Source organism: Amia ocellicauda, chromosome 16, assembly GCF_036373705.1.
Source record: "Amia ocellicauda isolate fAmiCal2 chromosome 16, fAmiCal2.hap1, whole genome shotgun sequence".
Taxonomy (NCBI): domain Eukaryota; kingdom Metazoa; phylum Chordata; class Actinopteri; order Amiiformes; family Amiidae; genus Amia; species Amia ocellicauda.
Window position 1 is genome coordinate 437,684 of NC_089865.1, and position 17,262 is coordinate 454,945.

At 47.1% G+C, this 17,262-nt stretch overlaps 1 protein-coding gene across 1 annotated transcript in view; it reads left to right on the forward strand.

Annotated features, from left to right (window-relative positions):
- The first annotated feature begins 12,548 nt into the window (after positions 1–12,548).
- LOC136711908 (uncharacterized) overlaps positions 12,549–17,262 on the forward strand; it is a 43,867-nt gene continuing 39,153 nt past the window's right edge. The window contains exons 1-3 of the mRNA XM_066688496.1: positions 12,549–12,835; positions 13,177–13,198; positions 15,407–15,478. Coding sequence (XP_066544593.1) covers positions 12,774–12,835; positions 13,177–13,198; positions 15,407–15,478 — 156 coding nt within the window. The 5' untranslated portion in view covers positions 12,549–12,773. The remainder of the gene's footprint in view (positions 12,836–13,176; positions 13,199–15,406; positions 15,479–17,262) is intronic.

Genomic DNA, 17,262 nt, shown 5'->3' on the forward strand with positions numbered 1-17,262 from the left:
AGAATATGCTACACTGGAAGAACCTCTAAAACATGTCTTCCCTAAAAATAAACCCTGATCAGTCATAATGTTTAATGACTAAACCTGATCCTTAAAATAACACTAAAACAGTGCCCATCCAGGGCTCCCCGGCCGTCTCCTGTCCGTGCCTTCCCCGAGCGGCTGTGACTTTGCGGGGAACGTGTGAAACAAGCCCGTCTCTGGCAGCAGCCACTCAGCGCAATTAAAACACATTACCCTTCACCGGGGCACTCGAGCAGCGCGGTCGCTAACAGACTGTGAAATTGTCATCAAGTAATCATCGTCAAGGTTGTTTAAATTCCTGTAGTAGAACATCTGTCACAGATGTGCGGTTAACCTGTTTAACTCCTGCAGCGCCGCAGAGCAGGAATCGCTCCGACTGGGATATGGGCTCAGGTGGTCCCCGTCCCCCGCAGCACCATCGTCCTGCAGTTTCCCCCGTGAGCCCGGCGGGTCCCTCGCTCAGAGAGGCGGGCGCAGTGTTTTGTTTAGGTTTCCATCAGTGATGAAACAAAACTATAGGAATAATCAGGGTTTTTTTGGAAGGTGTATTGAATAGGTAATAAACCAAGGATAAACGCCTCTCGCTGGGTGTAAACTCTCTCACTTCATGGCAATTTCTCTCCAGTGAATTTAGATTTAAATCACACGACATCACGGCTGTACTACTACAGAAGAACGAGAGGCTCCTCGTTCCCGGAGAGATGCTTCAGATCCCCTCTGCCGACCTATTGCAGAGCGCTGAGATCCAGAGATGCAAGAGACCGTGCTCCCGGTGGGCTCTGATTCAGAGACAGATTCAGAGCCAGAGCCAGGTACCAGATTCCCACCAGAGGAGACCAGCAGATTTACTTATCTGCTGCTCCACCGATCCACCGACCCTCATGGGGCTACTCTGTGTGTGTAAAAGAGCGGCACTCAACCGCTTTTACAATAAAACCATTTAGCTCGTTCAGATTCAAACTCTACTGATTGACTAACAAACAAACGCATGAGAGAGTAGATGCACACGCACATGCTCTTGCACACAAGAACCGTATGTTTTGGCTAAAATGCTCTGAAACCTCACACCGTCGCTCCTCAGTCTGTGGCCCCGTGGCGGCTCTGAGCCCGGCCCGGCCCTGCCGCACGGCTCCGGGGCGGCGAATGACGGATGTTAATTGCAGGCGCGCTGTGCGGATTCCAGGCGTAATGGCTGGCACTTTGATTGGATTTGATTTTGATTGCCCAAACCCAGTCTGCTCTCATCTGCCAGCTTCACTGACGACGATAAAAAAAAGGATTGAAAAAGTGAAATATAAAACAAAAAACTGTCAGACGTGGCTGGCATTGACAGCCTCCGCTCTCTCCTGAGCACCAAGGTCATCCAATGAATCACAGCTACTCTAGGCCCAATCTGTGGGCCTTTGAGGAAGCTATTTACTGTAACGATACGATGTACAGATGGCCCCCATATGCTGCCCTGATGAGTCTTGACCCTGCCAATGTCAAAACCCCAGTCCCTCACTCGGGCCTGTTCCACTGGCAGCACAGAGAGAGAGAGAGAGAGAGAGAGAGAGAGAGAGAGAGGGAGGGAGGGAGGATAAGGAGGAGAGGGGAGTTTTTGCCCCTGAAGTCCACTTTACTCTCTGCTCTCAATAAACCCTCCGTTCCCTGATACCAGAGGGAGAAACACAAACCACAATGAACACAAACCGACCAGCAAAGAGCGTAGACCAGAATGAGGTTTTCTGGGAAACGATGCAGCAGTGAAAACAGCGGATGAGAGAGAGAGGCAGAGAGGGCAGCAGCTCTTCAGTGGCAAGGAAACAGACATTTAGAATAATTAATGAAGCTGTCAAAGATGATCATTCTCCTTTTAAAAATACAAACATTCAAACCTGGCCAGCAATGGAACGGGTGTCTCTGGGTCACCAGCTGGGCCCGGGACGGTCCTCTGCAAGTACCCGATCCTCAAAGTGGTATTACCAAACTGACATCCTAAAGCCAGGGATTACAGGAGGCTTTCTTTTCCAGGTCACAAACTCTTGCCTCAAGCCCAGTCCGGCCGCTCTCCCCATCTCAGAGGTGTGTGTGTGTGTGTTTGTGGGGGGGATCCCCCTCTCTAGGCCGATGAGCTCCAGACCCTCATTTCTCCCCTTAATTGCCTGTCCGTGCACAGCGCTATGAACACATGGAGGCGGGCAGGTACCAGTGCACTGGGAAGCTGGTTCGACTGCATGAGTGGCTCCATGTTCCTCCATCTCCGCGCAGATGTCCACACATATGTCTGTCATAAACACCATGCCGTGTGTCCAGAGGCAGCACAGCCAGGCCTGGTCTAAATAATTAGGAACTGTTCATTATTAACCATGTGCACTGGCTTTGGATGGAATAGTTGTCTAATGTATTACCTGTGGAACTTGGGGGTGTTGGGTGCTTTGTAAACCAATCGAACATGAGATTAACCCAAACCCCTACACAGAGAGCCCGGTCTCTGCCGGCCGGATCAGCGCTCCTGCACAAAGCCCAGTCGCACATAAAGCCCGTCTCACAGAACTACGGCTCAGCGCACAGACCTCTCTTTTCAGATTACAGAGGCGTTGGCTCCGCTCTCCTGGTGTGTGTGTGTGTGCATGCGTGCGTGTGTACGCGTGCGTGTGCGTGTGGAAATGCTGAAGACTGAAGACGTGGGAAAAGAGATATTCAGATGAACTGGAAAGCTGTTTTGGTAAATTCCGTCTCTTCAAGCTCATTTGAAACACCTGAATAGCCGTCAGTCTCTCTACAGGTGTCAGTTGCCTTAATTAAGCGGGTGATTTGTTTAATTGGTCAATGACTCACACATTCCCAGTCTTCGGAAACTGCCGATTGAGGGTGACTCATAACGCTGACACACTGGGGCTGTCCTGGTCAGGCCTGAAGACCACCTGTCTGAGGAAATCTTCATCAAACGCGTGTTTATTGACGTGTTTATTTCTGCCCTCTGCTTGACTGGTATCTGGAGTGCTGCCGCTCCTCTGATGCTGCGGCTGGCTGGAAACGGTGGGTCTCTTTCAGCACAGCACTTTTTTTTCCTGAATGGGTGAAACATTCAATTAAAACTGTTGTCACCACACCAACAGAGACACACCAAAGATTCATCCCACCAGATCCCCAGAGAAGGGACTACAGGAGGACTTCAACCGAACCAGAGTCTACAACGCGATTTCTCAATTTAGATGCCTCTTTTTTGTGTGTGCATCTCCATTTCAGTCCTGTTTTGCTGATCCTCTTTTTCTTTTCATGTCCCTCTCCCTCTCTCGATGTCTCTCGTCAGATGACTGAAGTTCTCTCCGTCTGTCTGCACAGAAAGTGCCTCCTCACATCTGCAGCCTCTGTAGCGGCAGACTTCACAGACGCGCAGGGGGGGTGCTCTCCTCGGAACCACCGCGGTACAGAGAACGGCGCAGGCATCGCCGGTGTGTCGATGCATCGACTGCACGCCGCTCCCCTCGCTGGCACAATTCCTCCAGGACGGCAGACAGGAAGATCAAACTACGAGACCCCCCCCTCCCCCGCCTCCAGATGCTATAAATATTGAAACAGGCTGTATTCTGCGGGGACCGCCCCGGTGCGGATCAATATCGCTTGCTTTAGTACATTTTGTACACCAGTAAACAACATTACATCGCATTACATTCATTCAGGAGTCAAACTTTCTCCCTCTCTCACCCTCCCGCTCCCTCGGCAAGGAAGGCTTTAGAAATATTTATGCGTGTTCATACGGGTGTGTGTGTGTGTATTTATATATAGTGAGCTGGCACCCATGAGGTGTAAAAACAAGAGCCTTTTATTTAAAAAAACTTCACAGAAACCACCAGCACGTGGGCCTGAAACAACAACACTCAAATGCTCCCCATGTCGTTCAATCTGTCCTTCATTCTCAGCGCTGTTTTTATTTGCACTCTCTGTGTTTCTCCTTCAGTTAGGAGTCGAGGCGCCTTAAAGGGGCGTGGTGCCGCCCGGGAGATGATTGATTTATTGGCCAACCACACATGAGGCAGCAATGGTCGTGCAAAGTAAGACATTGTACCATGAAATAAGAGTGCTGTTGATTTTGAGTGTCCAAGTGAGAGGAGGCCATCCACCCCATCGTGCTCGTTTGGTGTCCATTAATAACTAAGTGATCAAGGATCCTATCCAGTCTGTTTTTGAATGTTCCCAAATTGTCTCTTCAGCCACATCGCTGGGGAGTTTGTTCAGATTGTGACGCCTCTGTGTGTGAAGAAGTGTCTCCTGTTTTCCGTCTTATGTTCTATTTTAACCCGTGCCGTGTGTGCAGGACGGGTCGAGGGTCAGATCACTGTCCTGAACTCTTCAGAAGCTGAGTGTCTTGAGCATGTTGAACAGAGGAGGAGAGAGAGACGGCCTTTTCTGATTCTCCTGACTGAAACGTTGAGAGACAACAGCGATTTCTCATTTCCCCCTGACCAATATGGCCACTGGTTTGTCATATGATCTCTATGATCAACACTGAACACATGAGCTTTTATTCATTCATTTAAATACTACAGAAAATCACCACATGATATACAATTAACAGACTTTCCACAGAGAAGGGTTTAGACATCAGGTGTAATGATTTATCCATGGATAGGTTTGTGTTTCTATCATCTCTGATCTGTACGGCGGGCTCTTTCTTAACACTGGCAAGAAAGGGATGTTGCGAGCTGCTCTGTAGCGAACTGCCCGTGGCTGTATATTTCCTCTCTCATCTGTTTGTCAGTTTCCCCCCATATGGTGTTGACCATACTTGGAAAGTGAGAGCAGAGCGCCTCTGGGATCCCTGCAGGCTGGCTCTGCAGCTGATGAAGTTGTTTCAGGTCCTCTCATTATACAGAGCGCACATTTCCTCCACTCCTTTCTGCTCTATGACTCCTGGACGTGGAAGGAGCTCAGGAGCAGATGCTGTGACTCACTCACCTGCACACCCCCAATCCTTCTCTTCAGAAGATCAGGGTTGTCCAGTATTAATTGTTTCTAACATTGGCTTCCAGGTGGACATTTGCAGGGATTGAATCTATAAATGAGTTTGAACGTCTTCCTCTGTGTCATAGCATCAGTGATCTCGTAACCCTGTCTTGTTCTTGACCTTTGCGTGAGAAGAGCACTACATTTGACTGTGACTCCACCCTGGTGTCTGGCAGGTTCACCACAGCACAAACGGGCGCTTTGCTGGGGGGTCAGAGGAAAACCGATGAAGAAACATCTGTGACCCAACTGAGAGAGGGTTTCCAGGGCTTCTTCTAGAGGTTTTCAAACCTGTCCTCTTGTTTTTGTTCCAACTGTACTCATAATTGCTTAATTGAACCCCTAATTGAACTAACGATGCAATATATAGTTCAATGAAATAATTAAGATCTCAGTTGGAACAGCATCCAGCAGGGCAGGGAGTTCCCCAGGACCAGGGAGGGACTCCCTGTTCTAGAACAATGAAAAAGGGATGTCCATTCTCTCGCCCTCAATCTCTCTCACTTTCTCTCTATCTATCTCTTTCTGTCTCTCTCTCTCTCTCTCTCTCTCTCTCTCTCTCTATATATATATATATATATATATAAAGGCAGTTTGCAATCTTCCCCGCGCCTCAGAAGTAGATTGCACACTGTCTGTTATCCTCAGTGTGATTGAAAATCTGAAAGCAGTTCTGCAATTTCGGACACAACAGGGTGTTCCTTTGGGGAACGGGACCACAATGCAATTTCCCCGCTCGGTGTGTCTGGCACTGACTCTGACAGGCGTGCCAGCCTCCGCTGTGGAGCAGGCTGGATCTCACAGGAACCACCACGCTGCCCTGCCACCCCGAGGCCTGGCACAACCGAGCTGGGAGACTTGAAAAAATAAACCTTTTCCCATGAATCTTAAAAAAACAACAACCAAGAGAACTGTGTGGCCCAGATCCCCTCTATTTTAAGAGCCATACGATTACAAAAGGCACTTTGTTCAGTCTGTGTCCTTTAACGGGCTCTGATGTGGTTCTTGATAATTACTGCTCTATTAGAGGTAATCGTTTCTGGGCACGAATGGCCGCTTGAAGTATTTAGTGTGAACATGACTTGCTCCGGCACTACCTCTATTGGTGCCGCTTATAATAATAATGCGTGTTGTGTGGTGGTGTGAAATAATAATAATCAAACCAAGGAGGTAAGGATTGCCTTAATGCGGGAACTGAACATGGCTTGTTATTGCACTGAACTCAGGGTGCAGGAATGTACATCTTCTCCAGACGGTGCTGTGTGAATCAGGCACAGTGCTGATATTGGATAAATAATTCACTGAAACAACTGTGACTCACCTGCACTGTTTATTTCAGTTATTTCTGAGGCGGTGCTTTAGTTTAGTATGCTGGGGAGAATCTCTGCTGTTTTTTCCTCGAGCTCGAGAGATCTTTCCACCGAAACGCCAGGAAAGAGGGATGCAATAAACCGACAGGGCTTTAGCGTAAACGGCTGGAACCTCGTCTTGTCTGGTTGCTGCTCAGCACCGACGGGGGGCTCCGGTCCTGCCACCGTAATTAGAGCAGACGATCATTACTGTTTCACTTTCTCTCTAAATGACTAAATTAATTGGCTGTCTACTGTAGTGGATGCAGTTTCCTGCTGATAACTGGAGTGACTGGTCCCCCCGGAGGAAGACACTTGGGCCGCTGCTGTCATTTGCAAGCATTTAAAACACAAAATCCACGTGCAGACTTTTACCACCACTAAGAAAACGGCAAAGTTGCCAATCCTAGGAAAGTGGGTCGAAATTTCTATTTCTGCTTCGCAAATATCAGACATCAGTGGAAGAAAATTCATATTCCCGTTAAGAGGTGTACATGTTGCCCAAAGCCAGGAAAAGACAGCACGAATTAAAACACACCAGGAGGCAAACTATTAATTTTAAATAGTATTCCGAATGAGTGTTGTTTCTTTTCCGTGTGTGTGTGTGCGTGAGTGTGTCCTGTCATGCGTGACAAATTTTTCTTCTCATTGTCTGAAAGTTTGAGTGGAAGCTGCGGAGAAATCTGCAACTTTTATTTGCGTCTTCTCTGAGTGTGTTCCTCTCGGCACGGTGACAGGCCGCGTTACGCTCTCCTTTCCTCGATCTTTTCTCATTAGCCGACTAAATGACTGCTTGCTTGGGTTCACAACAAGTTGTTCCTTGTTGACTGCATAAGCGCCACGCATTTAACATCATTACTCTGATATAAGACTCTGTGTCATGTATGATTTCATCAACGTCTTAATGCAGTTCAGTAAAGCGCGGCAGTGAGAACCAGTCAATCAATCAATATCTGTTTTTTCTCTCTTCATGGTGAGTGCTCCCTCAAAGTGCTCCGAAAGGTCAGGATACAACAGGGTGTTCGAACAGCACGATAGCATCGAGTAATCTCCGGGGCCGAGCGCAGTCATTAGCGCGAGCCTGATGCTAAACAGCGATGTTATGCTCTAATCAATTCAAAACACATATTGAGTTTTGGAGTTTATAACGTTCATAAATTATACATGAACTGTACATGTGATATCACTGTAGCATTTAATTGCAGAACTAATTCAATATAACAACCCAGTGTACAGATTTGAGAGGGTCTCCAGCCGCATGGCCCTGTGAAATCCATGCCCCCGACACCTGCCAGTCTGAAATCCCTGCAGCCGCTAAACTCCTCACTGCCCCATCCCATCCGCAGTGTAGTGTTTGGAGCGACTGGCACACAATGGCAGCTGGACATCGCATCGGTGGAGCTACACTTGTGGGGGGGTTGAGCTTCCTGCCAACCGTAAAGCAATTTGAGATCCCTGGGAATGAAAGGTGCTACATGAATGAAATGACTGTTATTATTATTATTATTGTTGCTGTTGTTGTTATTAGCCAAACAGACCGACCCCTCAGCGCTATCACTCTTGAGACCCCAGGGGAGTGACCTCGTAAATGAAGAACTATTGGGACCTGTTGGTGTCCCTCCTTCGTCCAGTAGAGCCCCAGTCTGTCAAGGTTTACACACGTCTCCACTCGGAGGAAGATGTTTATCCTGAATAACTTCTCCAGTAATTGGTTCAGTTAAGAACATAAGACAGTGTCCAGTGGAGAGGAGGCCATTCGCCCCATCGTGCTTGTTTGGTGTCCATTAATAACTAAGTGATCAAGGATCCTATCCAGTCTGTTTTTGAATGTTCCCAAATTGTCTCTTCAACCACATCACTGGGGAGTTTGTTCAGATTGTGACGCCTCTCTGTGTGAAGAAGTGTCTCCTGTTTTCTGTCTTGAATGCCTTGAAGCCCAATTTCCATTTGTGTCCCCGGGTGCGTGTGTCCCTGCTGATCTGGAAAAGCTCCTCTGGTTTGATGTGGTCGATGCCCTTCATGAATTGGATCAAGTCCCCACGTAGTCTCCTCTGTTCCAGGGTGAAAAGGTTCAGTTCCTCAGTCTCTCAGTAGGACATTCCCTTCAGACCTGGAGTAGAGCAAGACTAGTCCTGATCGAGGTCTGTGAAACCACACAATCCAGTCTGTTCACAGCTTTCCACAGCAAAAGCGTTTTTGACAAAAGGCTTGTTCTCCTCATCAGAAATGCTGTATTGGACCTAAATGGAACGCTGTCAGAGAACGGGGCGGGCTGTGAAGCGTGAGAGCGAACGGCAGGCACATGTTCTGTCACCGTGGCAAAGTGCTCCTCAGGACGACGTCATCGTTATGCGATCTGGCAGGGAACATCTGGCAGGCTTCAAGCCAAACTCCGACTATTTACTTTTCTCTTTCCCTCTTCATAACGGGACCAGCTGGCAACGCCAGAGAGACGGTGAAAAGAACAAATCTCCCTCGTTTTCCGCTCCCTGGGGCTCGAGACGCCAGCATGGGGAGGGACAGAGAACCAAGGCTCAGAACAATGCGGCCAGTGCAGGACTCCCCTCCCTCGCATGCGGTTGAATAACCCGTAATAATTGCATGTTGAGCCTTGAGCCCATGCAGGAAGTGTGGACGGTGACAGAGAATGAACTGGGTCCCATAGAAAGAATGAATGAATGAATGAATGAATGAATGAATGAATGAATACATAAACAAACAAATACAAATAACTGATTAATTAATAAACAGACAGGTGGAGGACCCCTAAACATGTATGCCTTGTTTATTTAGTGATTGAAATGTTAGACTGTCCCAGGACTCTGGAAGGGTCTGACCTGCGTTTTAGCTGAATTGTCTGTCCCTTGTCCCCGGACCCCTGAGCTCCTTTACTGCCAGAACAGAACCACAGACCCACAGTGACTGCGGGGCCGCTGCTCCAGATACAGGGGAGACAAGCGGGGGGAATGGGGTACACACTGCAAGACCTTGGGGTCTCCAAGCTTCACACGAGACAAAGTCACCGTTCCAGAATGCATGTGAGAAAAACAGGACGGAAATAAACACACTGCTGCTAGTACAAATAATAATAATATTAATAAAGCTAACAAACTACACGATCAGGCAGGACCTGCTGTTTCTGGAAGAGAGAAAATCAACTAATTAATTGACGTTCGTTTTCCACGCTGTGTGAAAGAATCCCTCATACATTATAAATGGCTGCGAATCAATCCTGGTCGTGACGCCCAACTGCGCCAGTCCAATGCTGTCAGGTGCATTTGATTGGCAATTAGAGGGAAAGTCCTGTTTGTATTCAATCTGAGGAAATCTGGTTGTGCCAACTGACAGTGGCTGAGCAATAATCAGAGTGACTCCCTCCTCTCGGGGCTGCCACCGGAGACGGGCACAGACCACGGCAGCCGCAAGGTGCCAGTCCAGCAGGGGTTTTGAAGAGGACTGCTACAGAGATGTGTTTATCTGGCTGGTTGCATTTCTCATTGCTGTAGTAACTGTATTGGATGCTTTGAAAGCTTCTCAGAGCAGAACGGATGGCGCTGTGGAAAAACTACTGGACTGAACTAGAAAACTCTCTCTAATTGTGAGGCATGAAGTGAGAGACATGCCAGACACAGCGCTGTGAAAGGTCAATATCACAGGGTTTTCAGAGGGGAACTACAGAGCGACAGGAATTTATAAAAGGTGCTCTTTGATTCCCACTCCCGAGGAAGGACGCCCTCATCTGGACAATGTAACCGACCGTCTCACACAGCTGGGCTGAGACCTGCAGGCCCTGTGCCTGACACACGAGGCAGTGCCCCACACCTGTGGAGAGCGAACCCTGAAGCACGTCCAGGTGTCCAGATCAGTTTGTGTTTGCCTGCCCTTAGGCTAAAGGCCTGCTGGGAAACGGTGGCAGTCACTGCTGACGGTCTGGAACAACACCAACCAATCGAGGTGCCATCTCAGTCTCACACATGCCAGCCTTATAAAGCACAGGATGAGTCTGTGGATTTGAGAAGGGCAGCAGCCAGAACAGATCCCTGCCTGGTCCCTCTGGGTGAACGGAGACAATACAGTCATTTCCAGTAAAAAGACCAGATATTTATCTGGAGCAAAGAGCGTTGAGAATCCCTATCGGTTGGGCACATGGATGAGCCTCATCTTTCTCTCAGTCAGGCCTCCGTCCTACCCTGCTCCCAGACTCTGACACACTTCAGCACAAAGTGACCTCTGGACTGGGCAGTGCCGTGTGGGGATCGGACGCTGCTGGTGCTCAGAGCAAGACTGGTGGCCATTGTGCTCTGAATGAACCTGCAGTCTGGGGCTGGAGCAGAGTCCCGGGTGTGTCTTGGGCCGGAAAGGGGAGTCTGTGTCTGTCAAGGTCATGTTCCAGTCTCTGCGTTCCAAGGTCCTGGGATACTCCCAAAGTCATCATTACGGCTTGGTAAAATAACATGAATATTTAATTCCATGTAGCATGCCATGTGGTCTGTGTTACAATTCCCAGCGTGAGAGCGATTAGATTAACGATAAATACCTCTGATGCTTGGAGAGTACTTGCCTGATCAGGCTTTATTACCTCCCTTTAAAATAAAGATTAGGTGTCTTAATTGCTTTCTCCTACAACATGTGGGCAGAGCGCTGCGGCACGGTGCCCTCCGTGGCTCCACACTCCCCCGCGACGGCAGCCCGTGGCTCGCCCAGCTTGACCGGCGCAAACACATTCTCCACTAAAGTCCTTCAAATCGAGGGCCGCTGCTCTGGGGACAGAATAGGTTTCCCACTCGCTGCAGGGATGCACTGGAGGGTATTAATGAGAGTACAGCATTTACCTCATATACAGTGTGAGCCCTTCACAGTCGCTCAGTGTGAGAGTGAACAACGTACTGTTGTGACATTTTGTGTAACGAGGATCTTCAGTTTATTTTCGTATTTCAGTTTTTCTCCTTATCACTTTACACTCCCACCCATTTTCGCCTGTTTGAACTTCTTAGACGTTCAAACCAGAGGAGCTTTTCCAGATCAGCAGGGACACACGCACCCGGGGACACAAATGGAAATTGGGCTTCAAGGCATTCAAGACAGAAAACAGGAGACACTTCTTCACACAGAGAGGCGTCACAATCTGAACAAACTCCCCAGCGATGTGGCTGAAGAGACAATTTGGGAACATTCAAAAACAGACTGGATAGGATCCTTGATCACTTAGTTATTAATGGACACCAAACGAGCACGATGGGGCCAATGGGCTCCTCTTGATTGGACACTTTCTTATGCTCTTATGTTATTTATTTACAATTGACTTGGGTTCGAGCACTGTTATATGTTTTCCCTATTGCACAGTCAATATCTCCTCACAGCAATGTCAGATCTTAACAGTCTGGGTATCATTTGAAAGTTTCCAGTGATATACAAATGCTATAATAATGCCAGAGTTATTAATAGATAAATCTCAACCCGCTGGCAGGTTAAAGAAGAAAAGAAAATTAAGGGCTTCAAGACCTTACAGGGCAACCACTTACATGTGTAACCTGCAGGTCACCTGGACAAGGGCGTCTGCCAATAAACACATAATAATTCACTGTCAATTACCCCCAGCTGCAGATTCACTGAGACACGCTGGATGAAAATATGAAAATGGCGAGGGGCCGGACACACTGCGAGAAGAACAGATCAAAGATGGACAAAGGAAGCTGTCGAATGGATCCCAAGAGATGAAAGAAGACCCAGAAGAGGAGCTCATAAAGATGGGAAGATGAAATGATGAATTCTGCAGGCGTGATATGGAAGAGAGAAGCTGTAGATCAAAGCAAGTGGAAACATCTTGGGGAGATTCATCCAGCAGGGGATCGATATGGGCTGATGGTAGTGATTTTTGAAATACCGTATATACAGTGGCTCTCAAAAGTATTCACCCCCTTGCCACCACTGCTGTAGGGCGTGTCTATAGACACCGGGGCAGTTAGAAGGCTCCTATATGATTCGGTATGTCGACCTAGTGAAGATGTTTTTGACAGTATTATATCAATCAATAAATTAATATATGAAGATGAAATGCAGCTACAGCAGCAAGACGGAAAAGTAATGCTCATCCTCTCCAAATGGTTGTGCTGCAGAGTGACTTCTTACCATTGTAATTTACATCCATTACTACTTCCTACCCTGCACACTATCCGGATTGCTAACACTAGGTCAGCGTTGCTGGCTGCCCTGCCGGCGCTAGGACCGAGCACAGCCAGCCGCACTGGTTACCAATGTAACGACCGGGCAGGGAAACGACACAGACGGAGTTCAGAGAAAGTAAATAGCAGTTTAGAGAGCCGACAATAGTTTCATTCTCAGCTGTGTGATAAAGAGACAGCGTGTGTCACACTTGCGCTTTAGTTCATTTGCGCATGAGAAAGTTTGGACATGTCTGAGCGGCTGCTGAGGTACCCAGACACATCCAGGCTTTACAGTTGGGCTGAACTGAGGTGAGCCTCTCGCACACGTGTGTTTGTATGTGTTGCTGCGGGGCTCTGCGGTGTTTGTTTGTATTCATTAATGCTGGGTTCTGGGATGGTTTTTTTGGGTGGTGTTTCTGATTGCGGGACTCTTGAATGTTTGTATTGATTAATGCGGGGTTCTAGAATGTTTGCCAATCAGTTTTCCAATTTCAATTGCTATTTATCAAGCAACCGTTTCATAACAAACAAAACGTAAAAAAACCCTTAATAACATGGTTATTTATTTATTTATTTATTTATTTATTTATTTTAGATATTTCAAAAGATGTCTAAACGATTAACTGTCCAAATCCTTTCTTTTCCCCCAGGATGTTATCAGCAGCCCTTGGGGTAAGTGTGCCATCAATATGATTTTAGTCAAGAATTAAAACAGTAGGTTACACTACAACACAGTTGTTTCTACTTTTTGAAACCGAAGTTTTCATTCTGGCAAAACCTTACAACAGATACAGTGCCATATTTGCTGTGATTATTGATTATTATAGGATGGATATGAATTGTATGGATCAATTAGTTGTTATTGGCATATAAACAAATTATCCAGATCCTCTCACCTGTGTTCTCATATGAAGTGTCTACATGGTACCTGTGTTCTCATATATGTACATAAGAACATAAGAAAATGTACAATCGAGAGGAGGCCATTGGCCCCATCGTGCTCGTTTGGTGTCCATTAATAACTGAGTGATCAAGGATCCTATCCAGTCTTTTTTTGAATGTTCCCACACTTTCAGCATCTACCACATTGCTGGGGAGTTTGTTCCAGAGTCTACACGGTGCCTGTATTCTCATATGAAGAGTCTACACGGTAGCGTGTGCCAGACCGCCATGATGCTTCCTGTCAATAACTGCCATCTGTTATCAGTCCTGGATAGAGATCGGACTCTTCTGTACCTTCTTTCAGAAACCCAAACCAAAGCCGTCCCAGTCTTTGACTTCCTGTTCCCTCTCTCGTTCCCCTTGAAGTCACACACTTGCAAAACAATAAATAATAATCCTGTTAAATAATAAACAGCTGTCAATCTATTTAAGTGCTGTTGTATTTTTTCCACATCCCTGAATGGGCTGAATTTAAGAAACATAACACAGTGTCCAGTGGAGAGGAGCCCATTCGCCCCATCGTGCTCGTTTAGTGTCCATTAATAACTAAGTGATCAAGGATCCTATCCAGTCTGTTTTTGAATGATCCCAAATTGTCTCTTCAGCCACATCGCTGGGGAGTTTGTTCAGATTGTGACGCCTCTCTGTGTGAAGAAGTGTCTCCTGTTTTCTGTCTTGAATGCCTTGAAGCCCAATTTCCATTTGTGTCCCCGGGTGCGTGTGTCCCTGCTGATCTGGAAAAGCTCCTCTGGTTTGATGTGGTCGATGCCTTTCATGATTTTGAAGACTTGATTCAAGTCCCCACGTAGTTTAACACAACACACACACACACACACACATATATATATATATATATATATATATATATATACTGTCGTTGTGTGTGTGTGTGTGTGTGTGTGTGTATTTCCTTTCTTTGTTTTGGAAATGGGAGATGCTTCATCCCTTGACTTGATGGTTTTACTCAGATCGCTTGTTTTCGCCAAAATTACCGTCATTTGAAATTACATGTTTTTTGTTTTTTCTTCCATTTTAATTAGCGAAAACATGAAAAGAAATCTATCATTAAAGAAAATACATTTGGCAGTTTTCCTTTGTAATATTCCTGTATTTCAAAGGATGAAAATGTGCTTTAAATGATACGTTTTACAATTAGCATAACAAAAACCTGCACTAGTCTTATCAGTTCCCTTGTTTAGCTTAGAAACTGCAATTAGGAGTGATAGAAAATCTCCCCTCGCATTCAGGCTGCCAGGGATCTCGTGTGGTCTTTGAGCCGCTTTATCTCCACTCCTTCTCCAATTCACAGAACATCCCCCCTAAAACGAGGGCGGCTTGCCGGAGCCGTGGCGTGTGTGCAGATGCTAATGGCTCTGCTAAGTGGCTGGAGATTTGTCCGTGCAACTCGCTTACATCCTTTTATCTCCCGAAACTTTACTGATAGCGATGAACTTTAGGCAAGCGGGGGGACGTCGCCTGGTCTCCTGCTCCTGTGTTTTATAATGTATCTTGTAGAATATATGGCACATCCGTTTAAGTGCAGCGCTTGAGTTCAATTACATGTCAGCTCTGAATCTTTATGATGTTCATTTCGAAATAAAAGGGGGAAAAAAATGATATAAATGAAGTTGCATTTAATATACCGCCCGTGTGGGACCGGTTTTATAGAAAGCAAGCGCCTGGGCACGATTAAAGCATCTTGATGAGGCTGACGTGAACGCAGCTCTGTTGTTCCACGGGCTCTGAGTTTGGATCTGAACAGCTGTTATCCCAACTAATCCCTTTTAACGACGGTGGTGCGTGAGCCCGGTGCCGAGATGTTCTGAAACTGTATCGGTGAATGTGCGTCTTTGCCTTAACGCTGCTGTTTGAATCCCGTTTCTCTTTCTCTTTCTCTCTCCTCTCCCTTCTGTGTTTGTTTTTGTTCCCCCTGCCCAGTTCCCCAGCAATCTCCTCCTTCGGCGTCTGCCATCAGAGCTGGTTAAGGAAGAGCCGGGCGTGCGGTCGCAGGTAATTTGGGAGTGATTGCTTTCCTGGCTGGGTGTCGGCTGCTGGGCACAGCAGGTCCGGGACTGTTTGGAGATCTGGACGCGCCCCGTGGTCGCCTCACACTAAACTGCAGCCCCATTGTCCACGTATTCAATCAGGGAGGATGTGATTCGGCGCAGGGAGAGGTCTATGCCTCTGGCTGTCAGGTAGCAGGGAAATTATTAAGGGCTAGATTGCATTCACTTTTAAACCCCTGTGGCTTCTTTTCCAGCTTAAACGTGTTGCAAGATGGAAAAGCAATGTTAATTATGCTGGAACAGGGCCCGGTGTGTGAGAGTCCTGCTGCAGGGATGGTTATCAGTGAGGCAGCACTCTCACACAGACGCACACAGAGACACTCGCACAAACACCCCACACTCACACACACACACACACACCAGAGACTCGGGTTTCTGACTCTTTTGTGTGTTTTTGTTCAGGCTATTTACAGCGACAAACTGCAGAACGTAACAATGCTCGTGTTGTGTGTTTGTGTCCCCCACTCACCCTCGTCGATCACAGAGTGTTAACGCATCTGCACGGTGGCCGGTTGCTCTAGTCCGGCACAGAACTGTGATTCGGATGGTGTTGCTCTTGGGGGGGAGGGGGGGTGTAGAATGACACCGAGTGGATATTGTTGTTCACCGGGTGAGAGAGAGAGAGAGAGACGGATACTGAGACTTGGGAACAGGCGGCCGTGAGAGGAATTCCTTCTGTTCTGCGCTCTTGTGTCTCGTAGCCATGTTTCAGGTCTGAGTGCCGGACGCCTCGGTCTGTGCCCTCCTGTCCGTCCTGTCCCTCCTGTCCCTCCTGTAACGATGACCTTTAGCTCAGTGTAGTGATTCAATGTGGAGTCGGGTCGTTAGTGTGTGTTTTCTGATGAGCTGATGTCGTGTGGGGTATTGTGGGGTGCTGCACTAGGGTGCCCCCTGTCTGCACTGTCCTCTGTCCTCCTCTCACTGCTACCTAGGGCACCTGGGACCCCCTGCCCTGGTGGCTTTTGTTCCAGGTGACCTCTCAATTACTTAGTTGGACGCTTAATTGAACTAATTTACTTCATGTGACTTGTGTAAATTGTGTAGCTTATAAGAAGTTGGAGATTTCAAGTTCCATCTACCCTTAACAGGAACTCTACAACTGTTTAAAATAATGTAATGATCTCAGATTCGTCTAATTAGTAGTTTAATTAGGGTTCAATTAAGTATCCTACTAGTACTCAACTAATTGAGACCTCAGCTGGAACAAAAATCTGCAGGGCGGGGGGATTATTTTTGCACAAATGCATGATTTTCTTGTAATTTGAAAAGGGCATCATATGTATTATTCCCTCTCTCTCTGTGTGTGTCTCTCTCTCTCTCTCTCTCTCTCTCTCTCTGTGTCTCTCTCTCATTATATATATATAGTCAATGTCAGTGTCAATGGATCAATGTCTTGACCAGGTTGCTCTCCTGGAGCTTCATGCCTGTATTTAGTCACCTTTCCCCTCATAAAAGTCTTCATGTATGTGTAGAGAGGCGGCATGGTGTATGAGCTCATTAAAGAGAATCGTTGCTCTGGTGTTGTGCAGCTTTCTTTTTTGTAACATTTGCCCTGTCGTCTATAAAGCTCTTCAATTGCAGATGTACTGTTGGCAGGTATGGTTATTTTAGCAGTATTATAGTAATAAAACCCAATCTAAAGCACGATGTGGTTTGCGGGGATTGAAGTGAGACGTGTTGCTCCGCAGTTTGAGCCACACTCTACTGCCGGCAGCCGCTGGGCTCGTT